This window comes from Agelaius tricolor, unplaced genomic scaffold, assembly GCF_023055355.1.
Source record: "Agelaius tricolor isolate 1412-34295 unplaced genomic scaffold, bAgeTri1.0.p SCAF_43, whole genome shotgun sequence".
Classification (NCBI taxonomy): domain Eukaryota; kingdom Metazoa; phylum Chordata; class Aves; order Passeriformes; family Icteridae; genus Agelaius; species Agelaius tricolor.
Genome location: NW_027269303.1, coordinates 3,025,967 through 3,039,733, shown reverse-complemented (window position 1 = coordinate 3,039,733; position 13,767 = coordinate 3,025,967). Strand labels below are relative to the sequence as shown.

General features: G+C 50.7%; 1 protein-coding gene across 1 annotated transcript in view; it reads right to left on the bottom strand.

Annotated features, from left to right (window-relative positions):
* Nucleotides 1–6,926: 6,926 nt before the first annotated feature.
* The window catches only part of LOC139604077 (zinc finger protein 420-like), a 249,072-nt gene continuing 242,231 nt past the window's right edge, over nt 6,927–13,767 (bottom strand). Inside the window, exon 4 of the mRNA XM_071455064.1 lies at nt 6,927–7,197. Within this exon, the coding sequence (XP_071311165.1) occupies nt 6,933–7,197 (265 nt within the window). The 3' untranslated portion in view covers nt 6,927–6,932. The remainder of the gene's footprint in view (nt 7,198–13,767) is intronic.

Sequence of the window (13,767 nt, the reverse complement as noted above, 5' to 3'; positions counted from 1 at the left end):
GGAGGCACCACCGAGTACAGAACTGACAGGGCCAGATCCAGGGATGGGGAGGACAGGGAGGGGGGCTTCAGGTGAGCAAAGATAACACTGCTGAGGAACAGGGAGACGACAGCCAGGTGAGGGAGGCAGGTGGAAAAGGCTTTGTGCCGTCCCTGCTCAGAGGGGATCCTCAGCACAGCCCTGAAGATCTGCACATAGGAGAAAACAATGAACACAAAACAGCCAAATGATAAACAGGAGCTAACAGCAATGAGCTCCACTTCCCTGAGGTTTGAGTGTGAGCAGGAGAGCTTGAGGATCTGTGGGATTTCACAGAAGAACTGGCCCAGGGCATTGCCATGGCACAGGGGCAGGGAAAATGTATTGGCCGTGTGCATGAGAGCATGGAGAAAGGCACAGGCCCAGGCAGCTGCTGCCATGTGGGCACAAGCTCTGCTGCCCAGGAGGGTCCCGTAGTGCAGGGGTTTGCAGATGGACACGTAGCGGTCGTAGCACATGATGGTCAGGAGGAAATACTCTGCTGAAATTAAAAAAGCAAAGAAAAAGAGCTGTGCAGCACATCCAGTGTAGGAGATGTTGCTGGTGTCCCAGAGGGAATTGTGCATGGCTTTGGGGACAGTGGTGCAGATGGAGCCCAGGTCAGCGAGGGCCAGGTTGAGCAGGAAGAAGAACATGGGCGTGTGCAGGTGGTGGCCGCAGGCTACGGCGCTGATGATGAGGCCGTTGCCCAGGAGGGCAGCCAGGGAGATGCCCAGCAAGAGGCAGAAGTGCAGGAGCTGCAGCTGCCGCGTGTCTGCCAATGCCAGCAGCAGGAAGTGCCTGATGGAGCTGCTGTTCGACATTTGCTGGGGCTGCACATGGGGATCTGTAAGAAAAGTAATCATGGAATAGTTGGGTTTGGAGAGGACTTGAAATATCCCAGCACAGCCTGGGGGCACTTTCCCCCCACTGCCTGCCCAGGGCTCTGCTGCCTGGAGCTGTCCCTGCCAGCAGCTGCTTCCCTGTGCCCAGGGCTGGGCCCTGCCAGTGCTGCCAGAGCCCAGCCCAGCCCTGGGGGCTCAGCTCTGCCCTGCAGAGCCCTCCCAGCTCAGGCACTGCCCAGGGGCAGCTCTGGCTCTGCAGGCTCTGATGGCAATGTCAGGGCAACCCTGAGGAGGTTGGAAAAGCGACACTGATGCTGCCTCAAAAGACTGATTTCTTTCACTGCATGGTTTATTCAGATCTCAGATAATTTATTTTATTTCCTCAGCCTTACCTGAGGGATGAATATCTATGTACAATTTCTCATCCAGGCAACACAGAGCAGTAGATTAAAAAAGCAGGATTTCCCTTTTTATGCAGCCCCTACCTTGCTATGCTCCCTGTATAATCTAAATTCTGCAGTGAAATGCCAGGCTGGGAGCAGTCCTGAACAATGCAGCATCCTCCCCACACAAGGAGAACACTCCCAAGCCTCACCAGCTGTCTCCTCCCAGCCAGATCTTGTGCCCCAGTGCTGGGAGCAGCTGCCGGGGCTGGCTGAGAGCTGTCCCTGGCAGGCAGCAGAGTCCCTGCCCCAGCACAGCGCCCTGGGCTGCAGGACCCTGCTCTGCAGGACAGCCCTGGGCACCCCTGGCTGCTCTACACAAGAGACCAGCAGAGAATGTACTCACAGGCTCTGCAGGCATTGGCATGTTCCAGCTGCAGGAGATGGCTCCAGGAGCTGCAGCTGCATTGTCCTGCAGCCAGAGGTTCCTGTGCCAAGGGCTGGCAGTGATTGTGCCCCAGGCACTTCTCAGCCCCTTCCCAGCCCTGACTGATTGAAGCTCTCTGTGCCTCTGGGCTGTGCCCGCGCTGGCTGCAGGCAGTGCCCCAGCCCTGCTGGGCTGGCAGAAGAGCTGCTCATCCAGAGAAATGTGCTTTTGAAGCTCTTCTTGGTGACCAGGAGCTGCCTCTGTGCCAGGAGCCCAGCCCAGCTCAGCAGCACAGACACAGCACAAGGACTTTAATCAGCCTCTGGGCCTTTGTGCTCAGGCCCTGAACATCAGTCCCTGAGAGGGAGATGAAGAAAACTCTCAGGAACTCCAAGTAAGAATCCAACTCCAAAGTTTCTTGGACTGTTAATGGGTCCCAGTGAGGGACATGACTGAGCAAGTGTCCCCAGGCCCCAGGCAGAGCAGAGAACTGCAGGCAGTGATGACAGGTGGGGACAAAGAGAAGCAGAGTCTTGGTGCTCAGGGGCAAAGCAGGGTCTGTGCCAGCAAGGGCTGGGAGGAGACACCTTGTGCTGAGGCCCTGGGGCCTCCTGGCACAGCCCCAGCCAGGCTGGGCACTGTCAGCCCCTTGTGCTGCCCTCAGCATCCCCCCCTAGCCCACATCCCAGTGGCCTCAAGGATCTGCTGCAAGGAGTCCCTGGGGAGCCTTGCTCAGCAATGGCCCTGGGGGCTCCTTCATGCTCCCTGCAGGGACTGCAAGTTTTTCAAAGGACTTTGGCTTTGGCTTTTGCCTTGGAGTCTCTGAGAGGTTTGTGCAATCATGGCCTCCAATTATCTGCTGTAATTAGTCCCTGGAGAGGCTTTGTCAGTAACAACACTCAGTGGGGCTCATTAATACTTCAGGGTCCTTCAGTTATTTGAAGGTACTTGGTGTTTCCCTTTTGATACAGACTCTGTGAGAGGTTTGTGCAATCATGGCCCCAATTATCTGCTTTAAGGAGTCCCTTGAGAGCTTTGTACTGACACTCAGTGGGGCTCATTAATGCCTTGAGATACTCAAATTTTTTAAGGTAGTTTGGAATTTCCTTCCCACACTGAGTCTCTGAGAAGTTTTTGGTCCATCCTGGCCTCCAATTCTCTCCTCCAAGGAGTCCATGAGGAGCCTGTGTTTGGGATGGACCTCACTTGGACCCATTCATGCTTTGAGACACTTTGGGGTTTTCTTCTGGCTTTGACTCCTGGAAAGGTTTGTGCAATCTCCTCTCAGGCCCTGAGGTTCCAGTGCTCAGCTCCAAATGCACCACAGGGCTCATCAGGATGCAGCAAGTCCTGACAAACCATGGCTCTGCCTTGATTTCCCTCTGCTTGAATGCAGTTTATCAGGAATGTATCTGGAGTGATTTTTGGTTTGCTAATTTGAGATTTCTCAGCCAATGCATCTATTAGTGCAGTGGGATCAGTGTTGGCTAATTACCATTGCACTCCCTGGAATATATTTACTCATTTCCTGCTGTGAGAAAGGATTAGGAGAAAGGCAAAGTAGGCTCAAAATTTTAAAAGGGTACATAGAAAAGTTCATTACCAGTAAATAGAAGAAAGAGTAATAAGAATCTGAACACTTCTCCTCTCCCTACAACATTTTCTTTGTTACTGACAGTGCAAGGAGACAAAACCTGAAAGTTTCAGTCAGTTTACACCATCTAGAACAGTCTTTCTTCAGTTCACTTAGGGAGAGGAGTCTCTCTTTCATGCTATGGAGACTTCTCCATAAGAAAAAAGTTCTCTCATGGCTCTCAATTCCGACGAAGAGCAGCTGCCCAGAAAATCTGCAATTGTGAAGTCCCTTCCATTTTTCATAGCTTTTCCCACAGCTGTTTTTATGGGCCATGTCAGCTTATGGGGTATGAGTTTAAAGATGAGCTGTTGAAGAGCAAAGATTCTCTTCATCTATTTCTGAAATCATCTTCATCTCTGACAACAGAGATCTTCTTCTTCTCTCCCTGAGGGCACAGGATCTCACCACTCTTCTCTCTTTCTCTGTTTAAACTTCTGATGGGATCACAGCTCCTTCAACATTTGCTTACTTTAGCATGGAGGTTTTTGCAGAACAAGTCATCTCCCCATATTTTCAATTAGTTATAGGGAAAAAGACATATTAATTACATCCTTCTCCATAGCTTTACAAGAGGATTTCAGCCCCACTATCAAGGTATCTCCTCATCCCTCCCATCTGGGACTCAACTTCCCATTCATTGACCTGGGTGTCTTGATGTTGCTCCTCTGTGTGCCTGCACTTTGTCCTTTTCTCTCACTGGAGGGAGGATGGAAGCACTGAAAGAGTTCATATCTCACCCGGGGCCTGCAGATGGTTCTGTGCCCCCGGCCGGGCTCGGTGCTTGCGGCCGGAGCTGTTTTACGATGGAGGTTTCTGCAGCAGCTGCGCTGGGGCTGTGTCAGGATGGGCCACGCTGGGGCAGGGCCAGGATCTCAGCAGCCAGGCCAGAGCACAGCAGCAGCACGGCCGGGGGCCGATGGCTTCTCCTGCCCCTGCCCGGGGCTTGCGGCTGAAGCCCAAGGGTGGCAGAATCTTGGCCGAGCCGGCCCGGCCCGGGGCTGCTCCTGGGGCCCGGCAGATCCTGGCTGGGCCCGGGCTGGCGGCGGGGCAGGGCTCAGCAGGGCCCAGATGTTCCCAACTGCAGCCATGGCCCGGCCCGGCCTCGGCCCCGCGGCCTCCCCTGCCCTGCCCGGCAGCCGATGGGGCCTGGCGGGGTCCCTGGGAAGGGGCCCGGCCCCACGGCAGGAGCCGCCCGGCCCGGCCTGGCTGAGACGGGACCGGGTCAGCCTTGTTACCTCTGGGCCAGCCAGAAGGGAAAGAGACCCTCCCAGGCTTTCCCATCTTTAACATGTGTCTTCACAGAGACGTGTACAGTTTCCTTAGTGGTTTAACAGATTGTCAGTTCTCAAAGATAATTACTGATTGATGTTTTTGTCAGACATGGAGGAAACAGCTAGCAGCTTCTCTTAGAACATCACTTCTGTGATGCAAAACCACCACAACTGCACAGAGCACAGAGCTCCTTTGTCCATATGTAGTGGTCGTGTGCCTGAGGCCTCAAAATACCTCCTTGGGAGATCTCTGGGCCCTCTCCAAGGTGTTTTGAAATGAAAACATTCAGCTCAGAGTGTAAGAAAAATCACCAGAAGACATGGCCAGCCTGACCTGTCTGTCCTTGCTACTTTTGTCTGGGAGCAATCTTTGGATATATGGAATTTGGGAGGTCAAATTCTAATTTTGGCCATGGACCATGGACATGAAGGTTGGTTCTTTTCCGTAGGAAGGAAGGAACAGAGCCCCAGTGTTTGCCAGGCAGAAGAGAGGTGACCACCAGAGGACAAGGCCAGCCAGAATTGGCAGGATTTTTTTCTGAGAGAAACCCTTGCATATAGGAAAATTTTTTGAGAGAATACCAATTTTGGCAATGGACATTTAAAAAGAGGGACGGTTGTTTTCCATAGCAAGGAAAGCAAGGAGCCCCAGTTTTCCGAGAGCTGATGAGAGGCAGCCCTTGACATCACAACATCAGCCAGAGCTGTCAGGTGGCCCCTGGGAGGCCAAGCCAGCCAGGCCTGTTCCATGTTCCCTCAGTTCCATGGGGCCCCACAGTGTCCCAATGGTCCCTTGCTTCCCTGAGGCCCTGAGGTGCCATAATGCCCCTTTGGTGACAGCAGGCCCTGAAGGGTCCCAATGGTCTCCATGGTTCCATCAGGCCCCACAGAGCCAGAATGGTCTCTGGGTTCCATTAGGGAACCCCCGCTGTGTCACCATGGCCCCTTGGTTCCATGGGCTCCAGTGGTGCCACAGGGATCCCCTTGGTTCCATGGGGTCCCCACAGTGTCCCAGTGGTCTCCATGGGAAGGGAAGGACCCAGCCCCAGTGTTGCAGGGGCAGCCACCAGAGGTCAAGGCCAGCCAGGCTTGATGGTACTGGCAGATTGTGCCTGGGAGTAACCTTTGGATATCCAGAATTTTGGAGGTGGAATCCCAATTTCAGACATGGACACCTGGAGGATAAGGATGGTTGTTTTCCATTGGAAAGAAAGCACGGAACACTGATTCAACAGTGGCATTTGGGGATCTATGGGGAGCATTGGAGATCGTTTCTGCACCTCGTGACCCAACAGGAGCTTCTCTAATAAATGTTGCCTGAAGCTCACACTGTGCCCATGACAGGAACCCATGTGAGTGTCTGGGACATCCCAGCTCTTTGGCAGCCTGGGGACTCCTGGGATGTCACCATGGAATGGCTGTGACTGCCTCTGACCACAGGGCTCTTTACCATCCCCAGAAACCCCTGGGAGGTCTCCATGGAGCCCCTGTCTCTGCCTGTGACGTTGCAGCTCTGGAACAGCCTGGAGATTCTTGGAATGTCCCCATGGAACCCCTCTGAGGGCCTGTGACAAATCTGATCCTTAGTAGGCAACTATCACCAGCCCCCTGTTGCTATGGTCAGTTTCCATGGCAACCATCACCAGCCCCCTGTTGCTATGGGCAGTTTCCATGGCAACCATCACCAGCCCCCTGTTGCTATGCTCAGTCCCTTGGCAGCTCCATGGAGACCCCATCCCAGGGGTGGTTTCCATGGCCACCAGGGCTGCCACCAGCTGGGATGCTCGGTTTCCACGGGCTGGGCTTCAGCAATGGGATTCCCCAATTTCCTGCTCCCGCTAAAACCGCGCTGCCCTCGCTGCCCTCCCGCCTCCCATGGAAAGCACAAAAGGCAAAGATCCCAGGCTGGGATAAGAACAATTTATTGGGAACAGCAACGAGATAAAGAACAAACAGGAACAAAAACAATATTGATAACAGAAGGGATAAGTAAAACTATTTACAGAAAAAACTACAACATCAACAACTAGTTCTTCCTGGCAATGTATTTCCTCCTGTCTGGAAAGGACACCCATCTCCTCAGGGAGAGAGGGAGAGAGTCCCTTTCCTGCCCCTGGCAATGACCTGAGGTGGGAGTGAATGTAATGACAGGGCCATGGCCAGACCCTCATGTTCTCCAATCCCACATCATGTCATTGGCAGGGGCAACAAAAGGTACAGGTGTCTTCCCAGCATGGATCACAGGGAACATGGATCACCAGGGCTCTGACCAACGTGGGGTCTCCAATGGGGGATAGAGCTGGAGCAGTGCATGAAGCTGTTCCTGCAGTTGGGGCATGTGCAGGGCTTCTTTTACTGGTGCCTCCGTTGGTGTCTGGTCAAGTGAGAGCTGCTGGTGAAGCTCTTCCCACACTGGGGACACTCGTAGGGCCTCTCCCCAGTGTGGATGCGCTGGTGGATGACGAGGGTGGAGCTGTGCTTGAAGCCCTTCCCGCAGTCAGGGCAGAGGAAGGGCCTCTCATCTGTGTGAATCCGCTGGTGCTGGAGGAGCTGAGAGCTGGTGTGAAACCTCTTCCCACACTCGGGGCACTTGTAGGGCCGCTCCCCTGTGTGGATCATTTGGTGGATGTTCATTTGTGTCTTCCTACTAAAGGTCATCCCACATTCCCCACAGTTGTATGGTGTAGAGAGCTTTTTGGATAACTGGTTAGCTGAGAAAGGCCATTTCGATGTGATACCGATGGATAAGGATAGGGGAAACAAGCTGGGAATTATGTAACCCGTGTCCAATCACTGACAAAGGTCATAGTGACCTTCGCTGAAACGGGAAGACAGGGGAGAAAATCACTTGCCAGAAAATGTAGATATCCTAGGTAGAGAAGCTAGAAGAATGCAAACATAGAAACAAAATAATCATTAGAGCATAGAAGTAGGTGTGGTTGATCTAAGTGTGCTTTAACCAATAATGAGCTCAGCTTTTGCAATATGTATAAGCTTCATTAACACCAATATAAATATGTGTGGGGTTTCAATAAACTTTGGGATTTGCCATCCACGCATATCGTGTGAGGCATTTCTTCCGCCGTTCACGACAAATGGCGACCCCGGACGTCTTTCAACGGTAGCCATGGTCGAGCGGCGTAAGGAGTTCGGGTCCTATCGCAGCTGAGGACGGCAAAAGCACCGCTGAAAAAGGGAAAGTGCAGTGCCCAGGTGACCTCAACGGAGAGCCCAGCCGATATGTTCTGCCGGAGTCTGCAAGGGCTGCAAGAAGCGCACTGTTATCTTTAACATGGATAAAGAAAGGCAAGCAGCATATGATTTATTTACTGACTTTTTACGAGGGCGTCAGGTTAAGGGTATAGATTTGCAGAAAGAGCTTCCTGGGTTGTTAGCTTATGGGTGTGCACAGGGGCTTTTTCGTAATCCGCACACGGTGCATGAATTGTCGGAGTGGCGTATATTTGGGGATAAGTTGTGGCAGGCAGTCGTAGATGATGATAAGACCGCGAGAAAGTTGGGAAAGTTATGGCGAGTCGTGCATGATGAATTGCTGAAATACCAGGCAGAGGAAAGAGCTGCCCAGCAGGCTAGTGCAGCTCATGAAAGGAACAGGAGTTATGGGGACTGGTTTGGTTCCCCGCTGCCTCCTGTTACGCCCACAGTCAATCTGCCGCCGGCATCGCCTTCTACTCTAAACGGCAGTTCCCCACCCCCATCGGCACCTGCTCTAAGCAGCATGGCCCCACCAGCTTCGGCGCCTGTTTTAAGTGGCACCCCCTCGCCGACTTCGGTTCCTGCCTTATACGGTGGTCCCCTGCCGGCACCAGCATCTACATTAAGCGGCGGCTCCCTGCCGACCCTAGTTCCCGCTCCAGACAACAGCTCCCCGCCGCTATCAGTTCCTGCCTCGGCCAGCCGCCCCCCCCCCCCCCCCCCCGCCGTGCCGTCCGCGCCGCCTGTCCCGGTGTCAAGCCCTACACCTCCTCCGCCTAGTAATGCGCTCATCCCCGGGTCGGAGAGTGACCTTGCAAGGGCCATTGCACAGCAGCGAAGGGAGGCATGGGCCGCAGTAGCTAAAGATCTCATGGACACGGGGGATGATGAGGCGATATCAGCTGCTATGGAAATTGCCTGCCCAGTGGTTTATTCTCCCCTGGCGGGGGGAGGGTTTCAAGCTACAATAACTGCTTTGGATTGGAAACTGTTATCGCAGTTACGATCCACGGTTAGTCAATTTGGAGTAACCAGTGAACCCACAAGACAAATGCTGGATTACATCTGGGGCACTCAGGTTTTGCTGCCAGCAGATTGCAGGGCGTTAATACGGCTCATTTTTACTCAGCACCAACAGCTTCTGTTCAACGCACATTGGCACGCGATCTGTCAGCAATGTGTCGCAGTAGTACGGCAACCAGGGGACCCATTATATGGGGTGACCCTGGAGGAGTTAATGGGGTTCGGGCCTTTTCTTAGAACGGAAGCACAAGCATTAATTGGTCCCAAAAAGTGCAGGGAGGCTATGCGGTTGGCACGTTTAGCTATCAATAGAATTAAGGATCCGGGAGGAATTCCTTCTTACATGGGGATGAAGCAAGGTAAAGAAGAGTCATTCGGAGCTTTTATAGATAGGGTAGCCAACGCTATTGAATGGGCAGGAGTCCCTGAATTCATGAAAGGGACCTTGCTAAAGCAATGCGCACTTCAAAACAGCAATCAGCCTACCAAGAATGTGTTAAATACCCTGGGAGCTAATTGGTCTATAGAGGAAGCTTTAGAACGATTAGCAAATGTTCCGCTGGGATCACAAGCAATGTTAGTAGATGCTATTAAAGAGCTAGGGGTCGGGTTACAGAAGCAGGCAGAGTCTTCTCAGAACCAAATGCTGGCGGCCCTCACCCTGCTCCTGGCAGCAGCAATAGATGCTCCACGAGCTCCATCGACTGGCCGATTCAAATGCTACCGATGTGGAGGAATGGGACATATGCGACGGGACTGTCCCGCAATCAGTGTTTGGTGTCACAATTGTCGCTTGGATACCCACAACACCGGAGCCTGCAGATGCCGCTCGGGAAACGGCAGAGCCAGCGCGCCCACCAGCTGCCGTGCCCGGACACAAGTAGCAGCTGTCACCACTTCGGCTCAACCTGCCTCCAGCCCACCACCACCGGGAACCTTGGATTAGACCTCGAAGCCGCAGCAACAGTGATTTTGATGACCACTCACCCAGAAAAGGTTCCAACTGGGGTGAAGGGACCACTCATTATTGATGGATTACCTATGGGAGCTCTGCTTTTAGGGCGTTCCCCGGCTACAATGATGGGATTATTTGTTTTATCTGGAGTAATAGACGCTGATTATACAGGGGAAATTTCCATTATGGTGCATACTCTTTTTCCACCGATGCGGATCGAAAAAGGACAAAGGATAGCTCAATTAATTCCTTTGCAACAGTTTGCTAAAACTGTACCCCCTCGTCAGGCACAGCCCAGAGGAGAGCATGGATTCGGATCAACTGGAGGCCTTGCTCTTTTGACAATGAACTTAAATGAACGGCCAAAGAGCACTGTAATTTTGGATTATCAGGGCGAAAGGCAAACCTTGGTAGGACTGTTAGATACTGGCGCAGACTCCAGCATTGTGAGTCCGGATTTCTGGCCCCACAATTGGCCATTGCAGTCAACCATGATGTTAGTAACCGGAGTTGGAGGCCTGACACTTGCAAGGAAAACACCCATGCTATCTGTGACTATTGAGGATAAAACTGTGCGGGGTGTTTTGTCAGTTGTACCTTTGCCTCCTACTGTGCAGTGCCTTATTGGTCGGGACATTTTGGCTCAGATGGGTGTAGTACTGACAAATGAACACCCTTTAGGCTAAAGGCCATTGCATGGACTTTCCCAATCCCATTAACCTGGACCACGGATGTTCCGGTATGGGTTAAGCAGTGGCCTTTAAAAAGGGAAAGTCTTGAGCAGGTTCACATGCTGGTATACGAACAATATAAACAAGGACATTTACAGCTGTCAACAAGTCCATGGAACATGCCCATCTTTGTGATTAAAAAGAAGTCGGGAAAGTATCGCTTAATACATGATTTGCGAGCTGTGAATGAACAGATGGAGCCTATGGGAGCCTTGCAACCCAGATTACCTAACCCGGCTATGCTACCAAGGGACTGGCCACTTATTGATCTGAAGGACTGCTTCTTTACTATTGCTCTGCATCCTTGAGACACTCGGAGGTTTGCATTCACTCTGCCGGCTTTAAACAGAGCGGAGCCGGACAAGAGATTCGAATGGGTTTCTCTTCCCCAGGGAATGCGCAACAGCGCCACCTTGTGTCAACTGTATGTCGATGCAGCTCTACAACCCTTGCGACATGCCTGGCCTGGCACAATCATTTACCATTATATGGATGATATTTTATTTGCACAACCAGAACCTTTTGCACGTCAACAAATTCAGGCAATACACGATGCTTTGAAGCTCCATGGACTGACTGTGGCTTCTGAGAAAATTCAGTTATCTGCACCGTGGAAATATTTGGGGTGGACACTTACTGATCAAATTGTTACCCCTCAGAAGTTGCAATTAAACATTAAATTACATACATTGCATGATGTTCAGAAATTACTGGGGGACCTACAGTGGCTACGCCCCATTGTTGGTATCCCTAATGAACTCTTAGATGAACTTCGACCTTTACTGAAGGGGACTGATCCGGCACAGCCTGTTCGTATAACCCCTGAACAGGTTAAGACACTGCAGCAGATATTGGACTGTGTTACACAAGGCAGTGTTCGGAGACGTGATCTCGATCTTCCTATACAGCTGACGGTTTGGTGTGGACCAAAATTTTTACTGGGTGCACTTACTCAGCATAACAGAAAAACGGGGGAGACATGGGCCTTGGAATGGATATCTCCTCCACTTCAACAACATAAAACCCTTCTTCAGAAAATTGAAAGTTTAGCTGATCTGCTCAAAAAGGGTCGTGAACGGACAATACAGATTATGGGAAAGGAACCTGATCAGATACAGATACCAATGAAAAAGGATACATTGACATGGTACCTGACAAACAGTATGGAGTTACAAGAGGCCCTGTTGGGAGCTGGTAGCGTGACTGCCACTGATGATATTCCCAATGTACCATTGAATTGGGTAGGACAGTGGGGTTGGATTCAATGCCCAAAAAGATCACTAAAGCCCTTATCGGATGCTATAACTGTCTACACAGATGCAGGAAGAAAATCCAAAACTGCTGCAGTGACCTGGCGAGAAAAGGGACAATGGCATCATCACATACTCTGAGCTACTGAGGTGGACACTTTGCAAACGATGGAGCTATTGCAGTTGTATGGGCCATGACGCATTTCTCTGGACCTCTTAATATTGTAACAGATTCTTTGTATGTTGCAGGTGTGTGTGAGCGAATAGAGGATGCCTTTACAAAAAAGGTTCAAAACAGGAGGTTACATGAGCTGTTTATGCAGTTGCAGAGAGCAAATGGTACTTTAAAAAGATATCTGAGTAAATATATGGATACCAGAGAGCCACAAGAAAGATTGTTAAAGTGTTTGTGTGTTTTGAACCACTTGTGTGTTTTTGGGGAAAATAAGGTTCCTGCTGTGATTCGTCACTATGTACAAGAAACAGATGATGTAAGGAAAGATGTATAGGATCTCTGTGAGTACCTGCTAAATGGACCCGAGCAGCTGTGTCTGATGGAAACTTTATGTTATTGCTTTATTAATTTTTGCTTCTTTTGGGAACAGTGTAGACCATCAGGCATGGGCCCCACCGCAGCCCAAAACTAACATATGGGTCACCCTGGCAAACTTAACCAAACAAGAGACTATTTGCCTGTCATTGTCTTCTCCTGGCAATCCTTTCACAACTTGTTTGGTTGGATTACCAGCAGATCCCTGGCCGTGCCCTTTACATGTGCCAACTTGTAAGGTCAGCAATGCTAGGATGAGTGTGAACAATTAGAATCAGTGGATTTCCCGCTTTCCTATAGCACCACAGGAGCCCCAAGAGTTGGAGTTGTTAGGGTCAGTGATGGCAGATGCATGCATTCATTTTAACCATAGAAGCCTGCTGTCAGTCAAGAACCACTCTAATGTTGTAACTTCCAGCATGGCTGTCTACTGAAATGCATTGGCCTGGTGCAATTATACAACAAAGAGAGTGTCAGTCTCATCAAATGACCCTATTCAATTGCCAGCAGGATATTTCCTGATATGTGGAGACTGTGCTTGGGCCGGTATCCCATCAATGCTGCACGGGGGACCATGTACACTTGGACGGCTGTCTCTACTTACACCTAACATGTCCACGATACTGAACATGAGCCGTCGCCATCGTAGAGGCAGACGAATGGCTCATGCATTTGCAGCTGACTGCCGGGATGATGTAAAGTTTTGGTCCCCAGCGGCCATAGTTGCAGCATCTTTTTTAACTCCAGGGGTATCGGCAGCAGGTGCTCATGCTATTTTAAATAAGTTAGGGTGTTGGCTTGCTAAACAAACAAATGCAACTTCTTTAGCAATTTCCAGTCTTTTGCTTGATGTTGATTCTATTCGCCATGCGACACTTCAAAATAGAGCTGCAATTGATTTTCTCTTAGTTGCACAAGGCCATGGCTGTGATGAATTTGAAGGCATGTGTTGCATGAATCTCTCTGATCATGCACAATGTGTACACTCACAGCTCTCTGAGTTACGGAGGTTAACTGGGAACTTACAGGTAGAATCAGGCCTTGGTATTGATGGATGGCTCAAATCTTTAAACTTAGGATCATGGTTACGTTCTATTGTTAAGGTTAGCATTGTAGTGGCTATTGTAGCTTTGTTGTTAGTATTAGTTTTGCCTTGTTTTTGTATATGCTTGCAAAATATGGTGCGAAAGATGATAACTACTGCATTTAACCAAACCATGCTTGTTCAACAGAAAAACGGGGGAAATGTAGAGAGCTTTTTGGATAATTGGTTAGCTGAGAAAGGACATTCCGATGTGATACCGATGGATAAGGGTAAGAGAAACAAGCTGGGAACTGAGCAACCAGTGTCCAATCACTGACAAAGGTCACAGTGACCTTCTCTGAAACGGGAAGACGGGGGAGAAAATTGCTTGCCAGAAAATGTAGTTATCTTAGGTAGAGAAGTTAGAAGAATGCAAAC